The sequence below is a fragment of the Tinamus guttatus genome, unplaced genomic scaffold (genome assembly GCF_059628265.1).
Source record: "Tinamus guttatus ecotype Peru unplaced genomic scaffold, ASM5962826v1 Tinamus_guttatus_pri_ptg000716l, whole genome shotgun sequence".
Lineage (NCBI taxonomy): Eukaryota > Metazoa > Chordata > Aves > Tinamiformes > Tinamidae > Tinamus > Tinamus guttatus.
In genome coordinates this window covers 3,304,618-3,325,768 of record NW_028289250.1, presented here as the reverse complement: position 1 = coordinate 3,325,768, position 21,151 = coordinate 3,304,618, and the positions used below count along the sequence as shown (strand labels likewise).

General features: G+C 41.2%; 1 protein-coding gene across 1 annotated transcript in view; it reads right to left on the bottom strand.

Moving 5' to 3' along the window:
* EPM2A (EPM2A glucan phosphatase, laforin) overlaps window positions 1–11,291 on the bottom strand; it is a 40,164-nt gene extending 28,873 nt beyond the window's left edge. Inside the window, exon 1 of the mRNA XM_088537052.1 lies at window positions 11,007–11,291. Within this exon, the coding sequence (XP_088393178.1) occupies window positions 11,007–11,268 (262 nt within the window). The 5' untranslated portion in view covers window positions 11,269–11,291. The remainder of the gene's footprint in view (window positions 1–11,006) is intronic.
* Between the last annotated feature and the right edge of the window lie 9,860 nt (window positions 11,292–21,151).

The window sequence follows — 21,151 nt, the reverse complement described above, 5'->3', positions numbered from 1 at the left end:
GTCTGCAGTAACGCTCAGGAGCTAACGGACTCTATCGTCTTTGACATGACTCATTTTTCTCACGTATAAAACACGTTCCATAGCCATCACGGAAATGAGTATCACTCGCCACCCAAAATACCACGAGCTCTTTTAGAATGCAGTTATTAGCTGACTTCTTCAGCAGCTCTGGCAACCCTCCTGGGTGCTTCTCTGTCCCTTTCCCCTCATGGAGACTCTCGTATCATCTCCACCTCTGCCCTCCTGAGCTCCTGCTCGCTGGTGTCTTGCCTCCCGGTTCCTCTTGTGGTGAGCACAAGCAGCTGCCCCTGCTCTTGCTCCTGCTCCTGCTCCTTTCACCAACACTGCCCCTCTTCTCTCTTCGCTTACTGCTGGTAACAGCCCTGGGGAACTGCCACCACTATAGTGCCCTGACTTTCCCATCCGCAAATTATTCCTGAGGTACATGTGCTTCTATCGTTCACCAATTTTATTGCCCACCCTCCTTTTCTTTCTACTTTTTTGGCCTTAATTCTTATGCCTTTTCTCCCCCTTTCTTTTCTTTCACCTTTTCAAACGCTATCAACCTCCTTGCTTGAGAATCTTTTCACTTTCACCATCGTTCATTTCCTACAGCAATGGATCCACAACCACCCATGAATCTGAGGTCAAGACTAAAACGCCACTAGGCATTTGCTTCATTCATTCCCTCTCAAACTTCATGCTTAAAAACATCTTTCTCCATTCGCTATTTATCACTGCTCACTTTTCTGCACCACTCAGCTTCACATTCCTGCTATAGCTCGGTCATAAAAAAAAATCAGAAAGTATGCTCCCATTTTGCTTTTAATACTCAGGTGAATGGTAGAAACCTGCATTTACAGCATTTTTTCATGATAGTAACACAACCCTTTACTCCTGTTTACATTACATACAGATTTATGAATTAACACATCTGTTATTGACATCTCTGCAACACAGCATATGCAAATAAAAAAATAAATACAGCATTATGATTTCACAAGAAGAGAAGAGGGCTACCATACCTAAGAAAAACTAATTCAGAAAACTCACAGGAAAAAAAAAAAAGATATTGAACTGTTTAGGGCACTGAATTCTCTATCCCCTCTTCAAGAGTTATAAAGAAAGGGAATCACCAAAAATTATTGGGTTCCCAGCACTACCAGGATAGTATCCAAAATATAGTGGTTCCTTCACAGGTAATTCTTACCACAAGCTTGCTTCATAAGATGCATTTAACAAAGAGGTGAAGAAAAAAAAAAAAAAGTGCTAGCTTTTGCTAACACATTTTGTCACAGGTAAACTGTAATTTTTTGAATTCTATAAAATGATAGTGCAAGAAACAGTTTCAGATATACGGAATCACATGGCAAGTGTGGAGGAGCGACGTAGAATTCCTCTATACTTTACAGCTACTCTAAAACGTTCAACTCCCATAACTTGTGTCTTCCAGAATGGGTTAATCAAAAATAAAAATCAGCCAACAAAATCAGCTTTCATTCAAGTTAACTGATCATGAACTATGCTTTGAGCAGAAACCAACTGGCACCACTAATACTACTTTGCTATACATTCGATTACATCCCTGCATTGTGCAGAATGCACACTGTTAAGATGGCCACAGTTTGGGTGATGAGCAGAAACTCTTCATGGAATAACCCTTCACTTTCTACTCCCTGACTCTATAAAGTCCTGATTTTCCTTTGTCCAGGGCAAGCTGTGCCAGCCTCACTGTCTTGGTCACCCATCTTGGTGTCACCGCAGCTGCATCATCTCTGTTGGCTCCTTGGGGCTTTCATCACTCTCAGATTCAGAAGAGGTGGCACAGGACTTCTCAGAAGTGCAGCAGGAGTTTGTGCCAACAACAAAATAAACACCAGAACTGCAAAGTAAGCACCTCTCCAACAGGATGGCACCCACAACAACCTGGTACCCCTCTGTACACTGAATGCAATGTTGATTTCATGCTCACCCTGCAGTTGCAGATGAGGTAGATTCCGAATCTGCATGACTCGATTAGCAAGACAGTGAGCTGGGCAGGGTACTAGCTACGGGTAGTGATCAAAGAATAACCAAATTAAAGGTTATTCATTTCCTGACTGCCCCTTCAGTCCCATTTTTGCATCTGAAGCTCCAAAAGGCCTCATCAGCCAGGTGGGAACACCAGCCTGACTGTGCTGGGCAACTGTGTCCATCAATCAGGGTACATCTACATCCCTGAGGGACATAGCACAGGGAGCGACTGCCCCATTATGGTCCCAGGACTACATGTACACACCACGTCTTTACCAGCACCAAAGTCTGCACCACTTGCCAGTCCTACACACATACCATACATACAGACGTGACTATGAGAAGACCTTGTCTCCAGCATTGGGTGCTCTAGACGTGGATTTGCTAGAAGGCAAACAGCTTTAAGCATGCCCTTGCTGAATTTTATTTTTCTATACTCAAGAAAATATTGTGTAGCCTTAGAGATTTGGGGGAGTTTTAGCAGTATTTCAACAGTTCAGCTTTTCCCCTCCTACAGCCAGTAGTAAAGCAAAGAAAATTAAATCTATTTTCCACTCACTCACTCATCTTTGGGGAAAAGAAAGCAAGCACAGATGCACTTTGAGAAAGGGCAATACACAGCTTGAAGGACATGTTTTACAGCACAGACCACTTTTAAATTAATATTTTTCTTGATCTTGTTTTTACTGATTTTTTCCAAGTGGAAAAATGTTGGTTTAATTATTTATTTTAAGGAAACAAACACAAAACTCATTTGAAAATATGTAAAACTCAGCCATAAAAATAGTAAATATCAGTAAATATCTGAACAACCCTGGATCATCTTTATATCTTACTAATCAGGCATGTGACATCCGTGCTTAAAGAACAAAAGGAACCTGGAAGAGTTTACAAGAGTTACAGGGCCTACTCTAAATGACAGCATAGCACTCCTTTCCACTCAATGAGCTCCAGAACTATTTTGTTTAAAATCCATTTTTGTAACTCTTCACAGCAAAAATGCTTATCTCTGAAAGGGAAATTTAGGTTTCTATAGGTTAAATTATAAAGTCCCTTTGCTTTTGTAATCTCCTTTCCGCCCTTCCTGCTTCTGATAGCTGGTCAGCAGAGCCTACAGATCTAAGGAATTGTTCAAGAATAAAGTAATCAGCAGCCCTACTTACAGTTCAAACTTCACACACAGTGCTCTCCCAAAATCTGCGTGATTGCACACATGGTCTCCAGTTTGATGCGAACAAAGAATGATCAAAGTACCGGACTAAGTAAGGGGGCTGAGCAAACAAACAAGTTTACAACCAAACACCTCCATGCAACTGAAAATGGTACTGGCAAAAGATTGACACAAGAACAAAACAAACAGATGCAGATACAAGCGAGAAAAAGATTATCCAGTGATCAAGGACTGGAAGAAGATAAGCACGAACAAGATGACCATCTGAAATTTGAACTAACCACATGCAGGAACAGAATGCAAAGAAAGGCCTTCAGTAACTATTTTATTACAGCTGTACTGCAGAGATAAAAGAAAACAGTAAAGTTTAAGCCGACACCTTGCCAACTATAAACTCATTGTCACACGGTGCATGCAGAGGGGCTGCAGAGATGCCCTACACGGCATTCCTGCCTTAGCCAGAGTCCAAGCCACAGGCCTGCCTCTTCCAAACCTGCAAAGCCCAACAGGGGCATGGTGCATGTTTTAAACCACCGTTAGTTCTGGAAAACCACAGGGCTACTTAAATCACTGAATATGCACAGTAGCTACAGTAGCAATCTAAAAATTCAAACAGAGCAGTCAGACAAAAGCAGCTTCTTGCTTTCAAATCATGCTCATTCTTATAATCCTTGTCATCAATTTCCCATGGACCCAGTAGGTCTTATCCATGTTGAATCAGGCTTTAAGTATGTAGAACTATTATAAATACTTGCATTTGAAATATTGAACTAGGTCCTTTAACAGAAAAATGAACATCTGACCCCTGGAAAAGCTTAATAATCCCCTAAGAAATATAAACACTTTGAGGGTGAGGGGGAGGTAAAGAACTAGATAAGGTTTGCTTGTTTGCTTGTAATAGCATAAGAAAAGCAAAAACCAAAACAAAAAATTCCCTAAAGGATGGTTTTGAAAGATGAGGCTATTTGCTACCTTTGTTCTCTTTACTAGTTATACTAAATGAAAAAGCCCCAAGGTCTATTTTGATTATTTACTGTGTTACTGCATGACGTTATTATCAGATGTTGTAATCAGACTTCCACCACCACACCTACAATATTGAAATTTACATCAAATTCTGCCATGAAAGTCTCCCTGCTGCCTGTTAAGAGCGAAATTCAATCTCTGATGCCTTGAAATAGGCTTTGCCCCAGTCAAGGAATTGCTATTGATTGATCAGAAATAAGAGATATGGGAGGTTGAACTTCTCTCACTTGAATTTAGCTAGGACAGATATTTTGGCAGGCTGAGTCTGTCACAGAATTCCAGAGTAGAGTCCTACCTTTCTGAAGCCTGAGCCAACTAAGTCCTTGAGGAGTTGAACTTTGCTTCCACACCTCTGACAAATACCATCAAATGACACATTTGAATCCTGTATGTCATGAACTAATCCTTACACATATGCCTAATAAAAATATGATTACTTTTTAATGCTACTTCTCTGTTGCCTCTAAACTGTCTTTCACACACAATCGGAAAGCAGTAGCTGGCTTTCTTAGGTAGATTGACAAATATTTTAGTTCTTCACTTAGTTCACTAATTTCTTACGTGTGGTTGGTTTGGTTTTCTAAAACGTTTCCTTGCATTTGCCAGACCAAAACAGACATCTAAGAAAAAAAGAGACTCTTTGAAAAACACACTTGCAGATGTGCTTTTTGTCAGTCTTCAAGGTGACTGTTTCGAGTTCTCATTTTGTCAAGCTGATATATTATCAAGGAAGTAACTTTTAAGTCTATTAAAATCCAGTGTGCATTCAAAATTTTTAGCTTCTCGTCTATTAGTGTACTCCTAGCAGTATTCTTTTTCTAGATATTTTTAAATTATCCCAGACTTACTGGAAAGTCTCCATTCAACATTTGATGCAGTAACTCAAAAAAGATTTTGTTTTGTTTTGTTTCCTTTTTTAACCATCAGAGTTGAGAATATAAGATCTTCAAAAGCAGCCAGCTTTCAAAAACACCTGTTTTATTTCTTTCTCTAGGTCTGCTGCAGCATAGGTGTTTCTCGAGGAAGCTGCCTCTCTTCTGAGAGCTTTTAGCCAAATGTCCAGTCTAATGACATAGGTTAGGCCAGAGAAAAGCAACTCAAAGGAAATTAAGCTGATGAAAACAGAGACACTTCTCAGACAAATGGTGAAGAATAAAGGAGATGCAGATGATAGATGAACAGATGATAAAAAAAAAATACTGTCTCTCTGTGGCATTGTATTGTATATTACTGATTGTTACTTCCCACCATGCCAGCGGAGGCTACTAAACTACAGGCAGGAAAAAAACTACAGCAAAACACCAACCACGGAAAAATAACCAGTCATCCCAGCTACTTTATTTATTAGTGCTCAGTGCCTCCCACCACTGAGAATAAATTCTTGGTCCACACTGCATGCTGCTATTGCTTGAAATGGTGAAGTAACTGCAAGGAATGAAGTGGGGGACGGGAAAAACACATGTAATGCTATCATTAGAAGCACAAATGTCTTAATCATGCTCTCACAGCAGTTAGATACAGCCCCCGATTATTCCTGCTGGAGGGGACGACACATACGATCAAAATCAAAGGCTTATTTTTATTCTTCTAATTTTGCAGTTTCACAGGCACCTCTTCAGTTTTACAGATCTCCAGCAGTCTTCTCGTTAAGTTGGTTAATGCTGACATATGGGTAGGAAGTAGTGAAAAACTTGTTCCCAATAATCCATGTTAAGTATATATCTTGAGGGGTTTGAAGAGCAGCACAGCAGGAGCTATTATACTTGTAAATACAGATTCTCCACATTCACTAAGGACTTACCGGGCGGTAGATCCCTTCGATTTATAATCAAAAGTTTCATTGCGTCTGAAAGATATTAAGGCATCCAGCATTTTCCAGGAAGCAATAGGCCTGCACTACCAAAATGCGTATTATACACAATTATTCAAATATCAACATGCAATTACACTTCATGCTTCCACCTAAACGTTACGTACTTAAAAAGAAGATTGGCACTGGAAAAGCAAGCAACATCTATCTTCAGAAGTGAAACAAATTACACTAAATATTGATGAAATTTTTAAGTGGTTGCAAAAGCTTCAGAAACAGCAACTTTCCACAAGTAAAATGGTGACACCTAGCGGGGAATATCACTAAGGATTGCAGTTAAAAGGACTAAACAGAGGCACAGATCCTCTCCTTTTTTTTTCTTTTTTTTCTAAACAGCACTGCTATCTAATTTGGGGACCAGTACATTAGCTTTGGGAAAGGCATAAAAGGCGCATCATAATGACAGAAATATCGTGATGCATCCAGCTGAACTTCTTTACAATTATCCCCAAAGATACACATTGCTTTTCCTGTTATAGCTCAGCCCACAATATTTTCTGTTCAGTTTTATTTTTTCCTATTCAAATGGCACCAAGGTATTAACTTCCCACATTGCTTTTAAAACATCTTCACCCTTAAAGGAAAAAATTGTGCCAGTCTTGCTCTACAGAGGTGAGGCCAAGAAGTGTGACCATTTAGGCCTCAGAAGGCAGATACATCACAGTTATCACTGCAGACATGATGCCATATTCAAACTAAATAAATCCTTACTTGCTAAAAAGAGAATGTCCTTCCTCTGCCCAAGAACAGCTGCTGTGAAAGAGTTCTGCTGCTTCCAGGAACATCCCACCAGACCCACCTGCTGCGACACTGTGACACGAGTTGTACTGTGACGCTGTGGGCCCTGCCCCAGACCCACTAACTGGACCCACCCAGCACCGAACCCTGAGGGGACAGATCCAGGAACAAGGTCCTCCAGGAAACAAGTAGCAGAAAGAATGGCAAAGAATAAAAAGCAGGGAGGAACTATGGGCACCCTCTTGCCCAAAGAGGACAAGGATATCCAATTGACCATCAAAAGATGGTCTCTAGGTGGATATATATCGAAGCACATTTCCTGATACTCTTCATCTTTTCTGATTACTCTTCATCTGTTTAATTGCTCACAATAAAGGAAGTCACCTGTAAAATGATTTCTGGAAGCACTTCATACAGAAAGTGAACGGCCAAAGACAAAGTTTAGACAGACTACAGAGTCACCTGGACACAAAAACCTGTAGGCTGGCTGGCTGAGGGACATATTTGTACAATTCAAACAGTGGAGCTTGCACCAATAAATGTGTGGGGGAGGCAACTCACATGAAAACTGTCCAGCTAGAAATGAACACCAAAATCAGCGACACAAATCTGCAGGCTTTCCAAAGAAGCTGCAGCACCCCTGTCCCATTCAAGAGCTCCTGCAGAGTGGCTGTGTAAGCACAAAAAGCAGAGACTCTCACTACTTATCTGTAGAAGGACAGCAGTTAAAGGTCCTAGTTCTTTCCTTCCCTGTTTGCATGGAAAAAAAAGGAAAGAGGCAAAACACTCTTCTCGACTAAAACAAAGTAGTCCACAGTCACACGGCTGCTTTTTTCTTTTCCCCTCATAGTGGGAAGAGAAGCAGAAAGTTGCCAGTCCTGGGCAACTGCATTAAAACTACAGAGGAAAGCTAGAACCGTACAGCAAGATGTGTTGTGTCTGCATCAATTATTACTAGAGCTGAAAGTTCTGAAAGTTTTCATGTGCTTTGGTATCACCCATGTTTTCATCTAATTAGTGCTCAAGATGCTTGAAAGTCACAAACAAATTTAACTTCTGCTAATATTCCCACTAATTATATCACAGCATTATGAACCGTAGTATCACATAAATTTACCAGCCTTTTTGAACTATCTTCAGAGGCACACATTACCCAGCAGAAGGCCTCAATTATAACTGGTGAGTTCACATGAGCAGGAACAGCAACGATGCAAGGATGTACTAAAACAAACTAATCCACAGGCTGTGTAACATGGCCATTTTTAAACTGAACTGTTGTTTGTTTTGGGTCCCTGAAGAACTACGGCAAATAAGTGACATATGAACATAGACAAAATACAATTTCTTTTCTCTCCTCTCCACCAAATTCATCATTATTTTCTTAAGGAACAAAGCTATGCTCACATGTGCAAATTACTAGCAGGCAGGTTGACCGTGCTTCTCAGCTTCAGCTGGCCCTGCTGCATCATCTGCCAAGCACCAACTCCACCAAACCAAGTTAAGTGACAGGAACATGAGCTTATATAAAAGTAGGGAAGCATTTTAAAATAACACCTTAGATTTGCTTTGCAGTGCATTTTTCGCTTCTCAGAAATTTTCAGGTGCAACTTTCTTGTAACTTGTCACTTGTACTGTATTGTATCATTTCAAAATGCAGTTTAAGGCATACCTATAGTATCCCCTGTTCCTTCATGCAATGTCTTGTACAGTATCTATGGCGCATTACATACTTACACACTACATCATGTGTATAAAGGAAAAAAGGCCTAGATTAAAGTCCAAGCAAAAATTAAGAAAAGTGAGTTCAAACATAAGTTCCCCCTTGTATTTACTTAGTTTTGACAGTAGCCACACAAGACTACAAAGACATAAAGCATACAGTTGCTTTGGAGAAGGAAAAAAAAAAACACAACAAAAAACAGATACATTTCTTTATATTTTATAATAGGTGGAACATTCCCAAATTTTGAAGCTTAACATTATGACCATTTTCCAGGGGCTCAAAATCCACCTGATAACAGACTTCTGAGCTGAGCTCACACTGGATATGTGAAAAAACATTCCTGAAGAGAGAAATAAAGAGCACTACTTGGGCTCTTCTGCCTCAGTAATGTTGTTCCTATAAATGTGGCCCAAGAGCTTTAAGTGGCAGCCACTAGATGCAGATCATGATCATAACTGTGGAACAGAGTCTGCAACAGCAGATGTAAAAACTCGCTCATTCAGAGGTACAAGATTTTCTCTCCCATCTTATCCTGTTGGAGAAGCAGACTAGTTCCTACAAAACTCAGGCAACAGGTCAGGAAATCTCCTGCAGGCCAGACCTTGGCGTGAAGTGTTCTTTTTACCAGACCAGCTGCTGGAACTCAAAAGCCAGGGAATCCTGGACCCTGAGTTTGACACTTTTATCCCAACGAGGCAACACCCAGTCTGATTTCCTATTCCCAATTTTGCCATTCCACTGGATTGCTTTGAGGATCAACTAAGTTTATATTTTTTAAATGTTAAATATAATATAAAAATAACATACATTATTGGTAAAAATCTCCCTTAAAGTATACTTACGAAAATTAGTAATTTTCTTAAATACAGCATGTCATCATGATCTATGTTATCTCACATCTTCACCCACAATTAGACAGGACTCCCTCCAGTTGAATATGCCTGTCTCAGCTCAAGTTTGGAGCAAGGAACATTTTGCACTTTCCACTATCCTTCACGACCACGTTCTTCAAAATTGCAGATGTTTTCCTAACTGTTAAACGTCTCCCAAGCACATTCTTAATCTATAGGGCAGTAAACATCCAATGCATAGCATTTATTTTCCACAAAAGTTTTGTTCTTTTCTTCTAAAGAAAAGCAGTTGTGTTTTCAAACACAAAAATTTCTTGATCTACATGAAAAAGAGCATTAAAATTATTGATATAAGCAGTATCATCTGCAGTTGGTGGATATTCCACTTTGTTTTCTAGCTTTCTAGTCAAGCACTGGGCTCAGACTGCTGAACATTCACCAAGACAAGAATAAAATTGCACACATATTAAAACTGTACCCAACAGTAATAAATTTAGTTTATTATTCAGTAAACTACATCATTAAAAGCATCCCCGAGAATGAGTAAACACCTTGATACCATTATTTCCAAACTTCATAGTAACCATAATATCACAGTTGCAGACTCTTTAAAGCTTGGAACTTTTAAATTACTATATTCTGTGTGCTGAAAGCCTCCTCATGTACTGTTATCATCAAAGTTTTATGTAGAACTTGGATCCTTCAAAAAAGACTCAATTCTGCTTCCTTAAAAAGATTCAAAGATTTTTATTTCATAGATTCACTTTTCATGCATTTCTGCAAAAGAAAAACATTGCTTTATTTAGCAGCTAAAACAAACAGCATACTCTATTTTAACAATTCCTAGTGTGTGCTTCATAGGGTAAATAATGTGCTCATGAAAGTTAATATACATATATCCTGTTGTCACTGTAGAAATAAAAATACAACAACTATAACAACGTCCATGTTTTAGTCTATGTTATGAAAAAAATACTGCATGCATCTTTATAACGGATGAAATGCAACTGCTCCCTGTATATGGATCGGAAAACTCTTTCAGATTTTTTTTTTTTAAGGGAATTCTCTGACCTGTCCTGCTTTCACCAAGTCTGACCCTTTCTCGGTGACAAGAGGTAAATTTCGAGCTTGGTTTGGTTCAGAACACAACTGGAAGCACGCTTTCCTTTATTTAAGATATGTAAGTATCCTAAAACAGTTCACGGAAACCGACTGAAGTTTCACGGCACAGAGCAGGATGAACAACTGGGGTCGCTCACAGATACCAAGAGCTCCAACAGCCTAGAGGTCTAACAGTTCTGTTCCAATACTCTGGCAAGTCTTATGGCAAAACTTACAGTTTACCAGCCCTAAAAGGCCACTCTGGCACTCTGTGGAAAAAAAGAGAAAAGGGAAAAAAAGGGAGTTTCCAAGAGCCGCTCCCAAGCCGCGAGCGCGGCCCCCTCCACGCTCGCCCAACGGCCACCGCCGCCGCGCCGCTCCGCGCCGCGCACGCGCAGTGACGGCGGCGCCGCTCCCCGCACGCCCCGGGACGGCGGCTCCCGCCCCGGGGCCCGGCGCTCTGCGAGGCGCGGCCGGACGAGGGAGGCGCCGGCGCCCCCGGCCGTCCGTTACCTTCCCAGACGACGTGTCCGCCCTGCCGCCGCAGGAACTTGTACCAGAAGGGGCCGGTGGCCTCCTCGTCGGGCAGCGCCACCTCGGCCAGCCAGAGCGCGGGCTCCTGCGCGGGCAGCGCCGCGGCGGGCCGCGCGGGCGCCATGGGCACGGCGCGCTGCGGGTCCCACTGGCCCAGCTCGGGCCGCGAGCCGGCCACGCAGAGCACGGCGCCCGCCGCCGCCGCCCGCGCGGGCAGCACCACGCCGAAGCGGAAGAGCATGAAGGCGGCCGCGGCGCGACCCGGCGCGACACAACACGACACGAGCGGCGGGGAGAGCGCCCGTGTGGCCGCGCCGCCGCCAGGGGGCCCCGGCGCCGCTTCCGGCGGCCGCGGGAAGGGGGAGCCGCCATGTCGGGGCGCGGGGGTGTTTCTAGAGCGAGCCCTGGGAGGGATGGAGGGGGGCCTGAAACACGCGCAGGGAGCTGGGGCTGCGGGATCGCGCGTTGCACGTGCACGGGCTGCCGCAAACGGCTGCTCCGTCGTTCACTGGAGGTGCTGCAGCCCCCCTGAGAGCCCGGGCTCCATTGAGTGCGGTGCGCGCGTCACTCAGCGCGAAGGGTGCGTGCAGCAGCTCGGAGAGTTCTCCGGGCTTGGCCTGGAGGAAGTGCCGTGATGTTTGTGCCTTCCGTGCAGGTGGGCACCTCGCTGCACGTGCTAAAACCAGAAATGTGGAGGAACAGAAGATAAGAGGTTCTTTTTTTTTTTTTTGATATATTCATCCACAAGCATTTTGTTTTGCCCTTTTGATTCTAATTTGGCAAGTCTTAGCCGTAGCAATACGCAGGACTTGCAAAGAATGACCGAGAGGGAGGATGCAGTCCAAGCCTTCATAGCACAGGCCTTGTCTGAGTATAACCACTTCAGAAGCAGCTAAGGACAGAAACAGAGGATTACTAACTTTATTTAGGTCAAGCTCTGGGAACAGGACGAAGGCCTTTCAATGAGTCAAAAGAAATTCTTCCTCAAAAGATGGCTTCTTATTTCCTGTGTGCAGCAGTGATGACACACTGAAGTCTATGTACTGCCAAACTTGGTTTTTTAAGACTGCTTTTTTTACTGGTCCTGATTGAACCTGTGTAAGTGATACGCCACAACTGTGCCAGACATAACCAGAGCTAGGGGAATCCTGGCTTGCCTCCCTGCCTGTCTGCTAGCACCAGCTCTCATTGAAGCACTGTTGATTTTTACAGAACAAAGCAGTGCATTTTAGTTCTTACCTTACTAAATAGGTCATGGATAACTGGACCTATCTCAAGACTGTCTTTTAAAAATCCACCCTTTTACTATAAACCCTTAATTTTAGTAGTCTTTGCATTACAGTAGACAGTAGAACAGTAAACTTAGTTTTGCCATCCCAAAGTTCAAGCTTGACAGTAGTCCTGAAAGTAATCAAGCAGCCAGCACCTACATAAAACCAATCTTGCTGATTCCTGGCATCACCCCAGGTCAGAAACTGCAAGATCCAGCAATAAATCTATTATTTTGGTAGCTGACTGTTATTTAAACCTCACTATGTAAGAGAACAGCAACAGATACCTATCTTAAGTGTTAGCTTCTTGGTGCCTGTGTATGCCAAATCATCCCTTAGACCTGTAAGTCATGTAGGAACAATAAAAGTAAGTCCTCTAGCTTCAGACATGCCCAATACTATCTTTAAAAATAATTAATACCATATTCTCTGCAGATTCAGTGTCAGTCTGTTTTGTGCCTGTCAGTTCGAAGGACAGGCCGGTAAGGCGAGGTGGAGGAGATGCCCTTTCTGGGAGAAGGGAGTAGGAGCAGCTCTGAGAGCTTGTGGTACGGATTCTTTAGCTAGCCTGGCCCTAGTTGTTTGCTGCAGGCCATCTGAGCGGGAAGAGGAGGTAGATGAGCCCTTCTACCGACAGCAGGAAGCAGCATCCCAATCACAGGGACTGCTGCTCATGGGCAGGCAGCCACCCTGATGGCCTCCTGCCGTCCAGAAATGAGCAATTTCTGGTTACTCATTAGAATCCATCTAGCCAGAGCAATTAGGCAGGAGCTGCAGACCTATACTGTTGATGCTGATAGCTGGTACGAAGCAGCTGGTACATACATAGCGTTGGTGATTCCGCATGTATGATCTCCATCAGCAGTTGACATTGTATTTTCCTACATGTAAAACTTGTGTGAGGTGTTTTGAAACCCGTATCTTCTTTTGCCATGTACGACAGTGTTGCAGAATCACAAAATTTCACAAGGCCCTGCTGAAATAACACTGCTGAGATTCTGTGCTCATAGAGCTCCTGTTGCTGCACATGGTTAACCAGTCAGGAAGGCTGGTCCTTTCTGTGAAGTCCTACCTGCTTTAACACTCTTGCAGTTTACTTACTTAGCTCCCTGCAGTTCCTCTTTGCATGGAATTCCATGGTATTTTCATGACGTTTGGGATCTGAAAATTACATTCAAGAAACTTGAACAGAGAAATTTGCTGACTGAAAATAAAGATACTAATCAAGAAGTTTGACAGTACTGCACACCAATCTAAAATAAAGTTTGTGGGTTTTTTTCCATAATTGTTCATTTCCTTTGCTTTTTTCCTTCTAGTTTGTAAAGTGGCTGCTAGGAAGAGAAATAGCACACAGCTCTCTGAACAATGTGAACACAAATAACAGATCAACTTAATACTTCTATGTGTTAAGGGTGATCTGTGTTCATACCACACATGATCTTTACTCACTGCAAGCTGTTACACCAGGGACCTGTTTGCTGCTTGGCACTGCTTTATCTGTTGTTGCTGTACAAGGATCTCAAGTGATATTTCCAAGTAGGGAAATCTGCAGTGAAGATAGAGGTTGAAAAATAGCCACGCACACAGTTACTGAAACGACTTGATCAGAAAAGGGATGATAATTAGGTCTTTCCTCATGCTGATCACAGGCTTTTGGTGATGTTTGGATTAACTGTGCTCCTTCCTGGATAACACTTTCTTCCCTTTTTGGTCATTTTCTTTCTTGTAAAGATATGGAAAAAGTGTTATCACGGTTTTCAAATGTTAGCTCTAATTATAGAAATGAGAAAGGCAGCACACTGTACAGCCCCTCGCATAGGGGAAAATACATTTCTCTTATGTGGTAAACTGATTTAGACACATTCATGAGCCAAATTCTATCTGATAGAAAATTTAGACAGTGTATGTTTCTTTAAAGAGAATGGGTTAAATATAAAAATAGTCTAATATAAAGAATTTTTAAACTAACATTTTAAGTGCAAGTTGCTGATGTTGTTGATTAATAATCTAAACTAGCTGGTTGTCCATGGATCCAAGCTTTCTAATTGAAATCAAAGCAATCTTCTCCTGATGGTGATGACCAAAGTCCCTTCTTGTCTTGGTAGTACAATAACTAAGAAAGGAAAAATTGAGATTTCCCCTTTCTAGTGGGATGTATAAACAGTCTTAAAAGTAGTTACCACATAATAAACACTGCTGTTCCCTTTTTATAATTGTAGGTGCTATTTCATAGCACAGATAACTCCAAAAAACTGTTTCAGCTTCTGAGCGTTAGTTTATGTAGATATATGTGTCTGTAAGCAACAGAAATTCTGGCCTGACTGAAAATTTAGTAATTGCATTAGAAAATTATATTGAAATAATAAGTAGGACACTACAGGAGATGATAACTTTCACCTCTGCATATCGTTTTGTATAGCATTTTTTTCCTAAACTTATAAAGATAGTTTCTTGTTTTTAAAAGTAACTAGACAGCATAAGCATGCAATAATATTACAGTAATACATGCAGGAATAACTATTCTAAGAAGTTTGTTTTTTTTCAAAACCAGTGCTTCTAGTAAGAATTCCTCTCCGCATCCTCCCCAGCCAAAGCGCTTTGGGACCTGGAGAAGGTCCCACCGTCTTTCTCCAGAGGGCCCTTTCAGTGCCCCATGAACCTCATCAGTGCCCAGGCACCAGCAACTGCTGCAGCTGAGCCCGAACACGGCCCCTTTCCTGCTTCGGGCAAAGTGACCCGTACAGTTCTCCCAAGAAAGCTCTGTGCCAGCCCGGCAGGTTTCTCATGGAACGTCCACACCAGGAAAATAGAGCAGAGCCAGACAAACTTGGAGCTTTCCTGACATTAACGTGCCACTTCTGCCTGGCACAACGAAAAGCCAAGGATTTATGCAGAGAGATTGTGTAAACTCTTGTAGGAGAGCAAATCTTTAATGATTGTAAAGCAACTTGATACACTTACCAGAAAAATAGTATGTAAATTGTTTCAATGCTAGCCTTCTACTCACCAATAGAACATCAAGATGCTTATTAAATACCCATCTGAGAAGAGGTACAAACCTTTTGAAATAAGGAAGGGTGTAAAACAAAACACTTGACCATAAAAAATACTGAAACATTATTCCATCAGTTAGAAGAGTGTAGCTGGACCCAAACGGTGTGCCATATGCCATGTGAACTTTGAAGTAGATGATGTACTTTCTTTACAGAGACTCTCGTGTAGTCCCTTTATGTTTAGTTTGTCGACTTCAGAGTATAAATGACTAACGTGCTGATTTTGAGTTCAAGAGCAACAGAAATCCCAAGCAGCAGTGGTTGTTTTACAACAGGTGGATGCTTCGAAAGTAACCATGGGAAAGAAAGTGAAACAAGGAGAGTTTGCTCTCAGTGTGCTCTTGAACAACAAATGTAGTAACTAACTGCAACACATCTCTAGCGCTAGCTCTCTAACAGGCAATACTAAAAGACATCAATTGCTTTTTCTGGTTGTATTAAAAATAATCACAACTTAAATCCCTTTGTACAGATTGGAGATGGATCAAGCAGTTGTCTTCAAAGTGGAGAGAGTGTGTCAAGAGAAAGAAAAACCCAGTTCCAAAAAGAAACTCTGCCTCTTAGCCAAGAGACCAACTACATGAAAAATAAGAGATCGTAGCATCTTCCCAAACAAGTATGGACGTAATTTATTGCTCAAATGCAAAAGAGCACATGGGGTTCTGAAAATCTACTACACTATCTTTACTTGTATTATGTTGCTATATCATTATATAAGTCCAATATATTGCTCTTTCTTAGCTTTTTCTTTTCATATATTTAGCAATTTTTTTTCAGCTGCATACTCTTCATCTTTCTATTAAACAAACAACAAGAGCTTTATCCCAGCTGATTTGGCACGTGCGTCAGCAAGCTCAACTGAATTCACTTCTCTGACAAACAAATAACTTGCTGAAGAACAAACTTCTATTTTCATCCAGCCATAAAGAAACTCTTGAAAATACGCTCTGCGGTCCAGGAGGAGTGAGTAACGGCCTGAATCACAGCAGCCCCGCCAGCCTCCTCAGGCCGTGGCAGCATCTTGCAGCCAGGAGTCAGAAGATGCTTGGGAGACTAGATCACAGGCAGGGCTCCTGTGACTTAATTTAGGACGTGTGTATTGCAGGGCACCATAGTGACCCATTTCCACTGCAGTTGGGTTCCCTGCAGATGCCTTTCCATTAGCACAGCTAGTCCCACAACACAGTCCCACCAGGGAGCCACAACTCACTGCTCAAGAACTGTAGGTGGCCCATAAGCCACCAGGTGGCCACCTTTTTTTTTTTCTGCTGCATGTATTTTGAAGGAATGGGATGTCTGGACATCTGCACCTGAAAGCGGATCAGCTGTGTTAATGAACAATATTATAGCCTCTCTAGTACAAGAATGTGCATTTTATTTTAAACATATAAACAGATTTTTTTTTTTTGCAAGACAGCAAATTCATTGTCTGGGAAACCTACAGAATAAATCCTGATCTTACGTTTCACTTTTCAAATTCCTACCCATTAAAAAAAAAAAAAAAAAGTGGGTTTCTGGAGAGTATATTTCTATGTAAAATGTTGATACCATCTCAAGCACTCATGTTCCTGCCAGCCCACCAGTCATTCTTCCCAGCAGATAGTAGTTCTTTACTGAGCTCTTGTGATAGAATATATTAATATAGCTCGTGCATTCCATGTTTAGCAGCTTAATCTTGTTAAAAAAAAAAAAAAAAACAACTGTAGAGAATATACATTTACAAATATTTTAAGTTACTAATTACAGCTATCCTACTGTTAAGCAAAATATTTTTAAAGAGGAAAAGGGAAGGGAAATAAAGCTCTTAGGCTGGCATGATGGGCTGTTTGGATTTATCGGGACAGCACAGTGAAGTACTCGCTGAGACGCAGTTATGGGGTAATATTTACAGGCCCGTAGACATTTTCTCCTAGTGGCTGTCTACAGGTGTTTATTTACCATTTGGCTGTGAGATGGAACTAAGCAGGTTAGCACAGTCCATGCTACCAGATGCTCAAAGCCGCTGCAGATGGGGCAGCAGTCACACACTTGCGTGCATCCATACACAACTGCTGTCTGAAGGAAAAGAGCTTCAGTGTCCTTTCATTCCAGGAAAAGCTCTATTTGAACAAAGCCTTACACCTTTTTAGACTTAATACTGCAAAATCTGGGTCCCCTGGGATGCTGTCTCTTCTCTTGGAACACAAAAACAGACTTAATGTATAATATAATGTCCTTCCCTTTTAAGTAGAGTGCATAAATCAGTATTGATCCCATTCTGGTCTCCATCTCTTCATGTGGCATGGAAAGTTAAACCAATCTGTCTTAACAAATGGCATTCTCGGACATTTTTAGAACAGTAAACCTTAGTAGAAGATGTTGGGTTATTTCCTTACATTTAAAAAGGGAAAATGCAAATTACTTCACATATAGTAGAAAGATTCAGTGTGACTTTGGCTGAATCATTCTGATCTGGAAGCTGAAAGTTAAGACTTCAAATTATTAGAAGTAATAGATATAACAGGGGCCTTCATTGATTTTATTAGGATGTTAAAGGACTAAGACCCTCTGGAAATCTACTTTTCCTTTTCAGCTGCTTAAGCTACATCTTTGGGTATTTAACATCAGTACAGATTTCAGTTTAAGACTTCTAAAACCAAAATTAACTGATATTTATAAAGCTATTAAATAGTGGTCTTCAATATATGTAATTCAGGCTAGTATATCTGGAAACTAGGAGGCTCACTGGGGAACATCCAGTGAGATATTATTCTTAGAACAATGAAAGTAAAAGAACAGAAAAGAAGTGAATAGGACAAAGGAATTGTTCACTGTCTGGACTATGTAGACCTCAAAGGAGGCAAATCACTTTTTCCATTGCTGCTGCAATATTGTGCTTTGTGCCAAGGTCTATAGATTTCATTAAAATTCACATATAATCAAGCTGGACCTTAAAGGGGCTAATTACATTTCAGCTGCTGATGTGGATACTATATTTTTTTTCTGAACATTGCAATTCCTCTGGTTTTCAGAAATACTTGCAAATATTTTAACTTTGTCTTTAGGGACATCGCCAACCAGAGAAAAATAAAAGGGAAAACTACTGAACTGTTACTTGGCAGCTGACTAGAGTTAGGATTAACTGTACATTATCACCTATGAGAGCTTATTTCAGACTTCTAGAACAAAGTAGTCTCTAATTGAGACATATTCTAAGCATTAGCCAGCATGACCTGGATTATAAGATTACATGAAGTCAATTGATTCCACTCATTTCTGCACAAACAGCTCTTTTCCCTGTAAACCTAGTTATCATTACCATGTGCTCAAGCATGAAAGTGTATAATACATATAATCCCCACAGCTAAACAGCAAAAAGACTTTTCTATTGTGACCAAAAATATGCAAAAATAGTATTTAAAAAAAAAACAGTAAAATCAGCCAGCATCACCTTTGCTCAATACTTCAAGACAAGTTGCAGATAACATTTCCCAAGTAAACAATTTTGTTAATATTTTTGTCCATAGTGCTGGAGAATGAACGTTTTCATCACAGACTTACTGTTGTGCATTTAGTAGTATTTGCTTTGCTATTGCATTTGTTTAAACATTACTGCGAGCATAAATTTGAGAAAATAAAAACTGAAATATGTTTGATACATTGATCAAACCAAGCATAAAATGAACTCTCCATGAATTTCAAAGAATTAATTTTAGTCACATTCACAGTTTTAGCATCTTACTTCATTCATTTTAATATGATTACATCCATAGGGAGCAATAAAGTGATTACTTTCCCTCCAACCTAAGTTGCATTATGGATGAGTTTGTCAGAACACCTCCATCACAGCAACTTTAAAGGTCTTTAATATTGACTTAAAATGGAATTTTGAAAAATCACTACTTCTACGGTTAATCCCATTTACACTGATGTAAAAACCAACAGAGTAGTGTCTAATGCCACAGATGGAAAGAGAAATGACGGAGCAGGTCTGCCGAGACACCGCGTTTGACAGTGATGGGTTTACTGCCAGTACGGGCTACCTCTCTGCTCCTGGTATACCCCATGGCAATTCCCCTATCAAATTATTGTGGAGTAATGATTCATTAGCAGAATTGTGAATGACCACATCAGTTCTCTCAGTCTGTTCCAGCTGTGAACACACGAGCTAAGACTGCCTCCACATCTCGGCTGATTAATGGGCAACTCAGCACATGGCATTAACTTGTGATGAACAACCATGTGGCCACACAGCGCTAGGAGCAGGTGACTCCCTCACTGCTGATGAGTACCTTACCGTGGACAGTCTGCAGCTGGTAATGTCCTTCATCTTTCTTCCATACCTCCTCAGGGTATTTTGAGCTTAATCACAACTCTGAAAAGCACCTAATTAACACATTTTATCTCCATGGACGCAAGGAGTCACTCTAAACTGATGTGCCAAAGCAAACGCTGGAGAAAAACACATCCAAATGTTCTCTTCTCTCTCCACGTAACTCTGGGTACTTACCCATGACCCGACGTAGCACACAGCCCCTGGGCTGGCCTTTTGGCCCACTTTTTCCTGGTCTCTGTTAGATCATCCCAATTCACTGACTGCATTCAACCAGCTTCGTGTCCTTCTTGGGGACTGCCAGAATTAACACACTCATCCAACTTCTGTCACCTAAAAAGGTCTGAAGCAGCATATTCACAAGGCAGGCTGTACTCTACTCTAAGGCTGTACTTCTCAAATTTGTTTGTGCTGGTGTGACCATGGTTGTGGCCAGAGCAAAACTAGAGTCTGCAGTTACCATTTATTTTGATTAACTCTCAAAGAATAATAGAATAATTTTCTCCGTGTATTCCATTTATTTTGAGGATCCTTCACTGATGCCTTATTTCACGTATGTGTGTTTTGTCCAGCTTTAACACAGCTTTGTATAGGTGAGAATTTCCAATAGATTTCTCATTATAGTGTCATTCTGTGACTGTTTAATGTAGTGGAGTAATTTAATATCACTTCTATGAAGACAGAGAGAAAGAGAATATTTAGGATTATCTCTCTCAGCGACTGCGATGTGAAAAACAACTGCTCATTTCATGTTCCTTCTATGATTGATTTGTAGAAAAGAAAAACTAAATCTTCCGCATATGAAATACCATAACCACTGGACTGTTACTTACTTGCTTTCTTCACGCAATATTAAAAAAAGTTTCATTCCACAGCAGAAGAAAAATAGTGCTTAAAACACAAATATTTTTTTTTCCAAGATGGAATTACAGCTTTCTACCTGGCCACCTAAATAATGCTGATTTATCTATAAATGCTGACTCACGTTAAACTACATAACTTTGTTGATACTTCATCACTAACACAACTCTGATAAATAAAATAAGGCTTCAGCCATTATTTTGGATCAATATCCTGAATCAAAACTGTTCGGTCACCTCAGCAAGAGAAAACAAGAAAGCTATTAGAAAGCAGGATCTTCTGAGTGGTGATATTTTTACACATCCCTACCACACTTACGTGTGTCTCCAGCAATCTGAAAGCAAACACTTCTGAGCCATGTGCTGGGACCTTCCCTCTGGTGCCCACCCATCTTGCTGCGCCGCAGGACCCGGCAGCCTCCCATCTGGTACGGATGGACACAGCAGAACTCCCCGTGGAGAGAGACAAAGTGTTTTCTACATGTGCACGACCCCTCCTTTTGAATGGAGAGGGTCACACGAACAAATTCCCACGGAGACAGAAGACAAACTGCTTCCTAATGGTTTTTTGCTGTGTTTATCTCAAGATAAAGCTGTCCTCGTGGAGGCACTTGCTCGATCCCGTGTA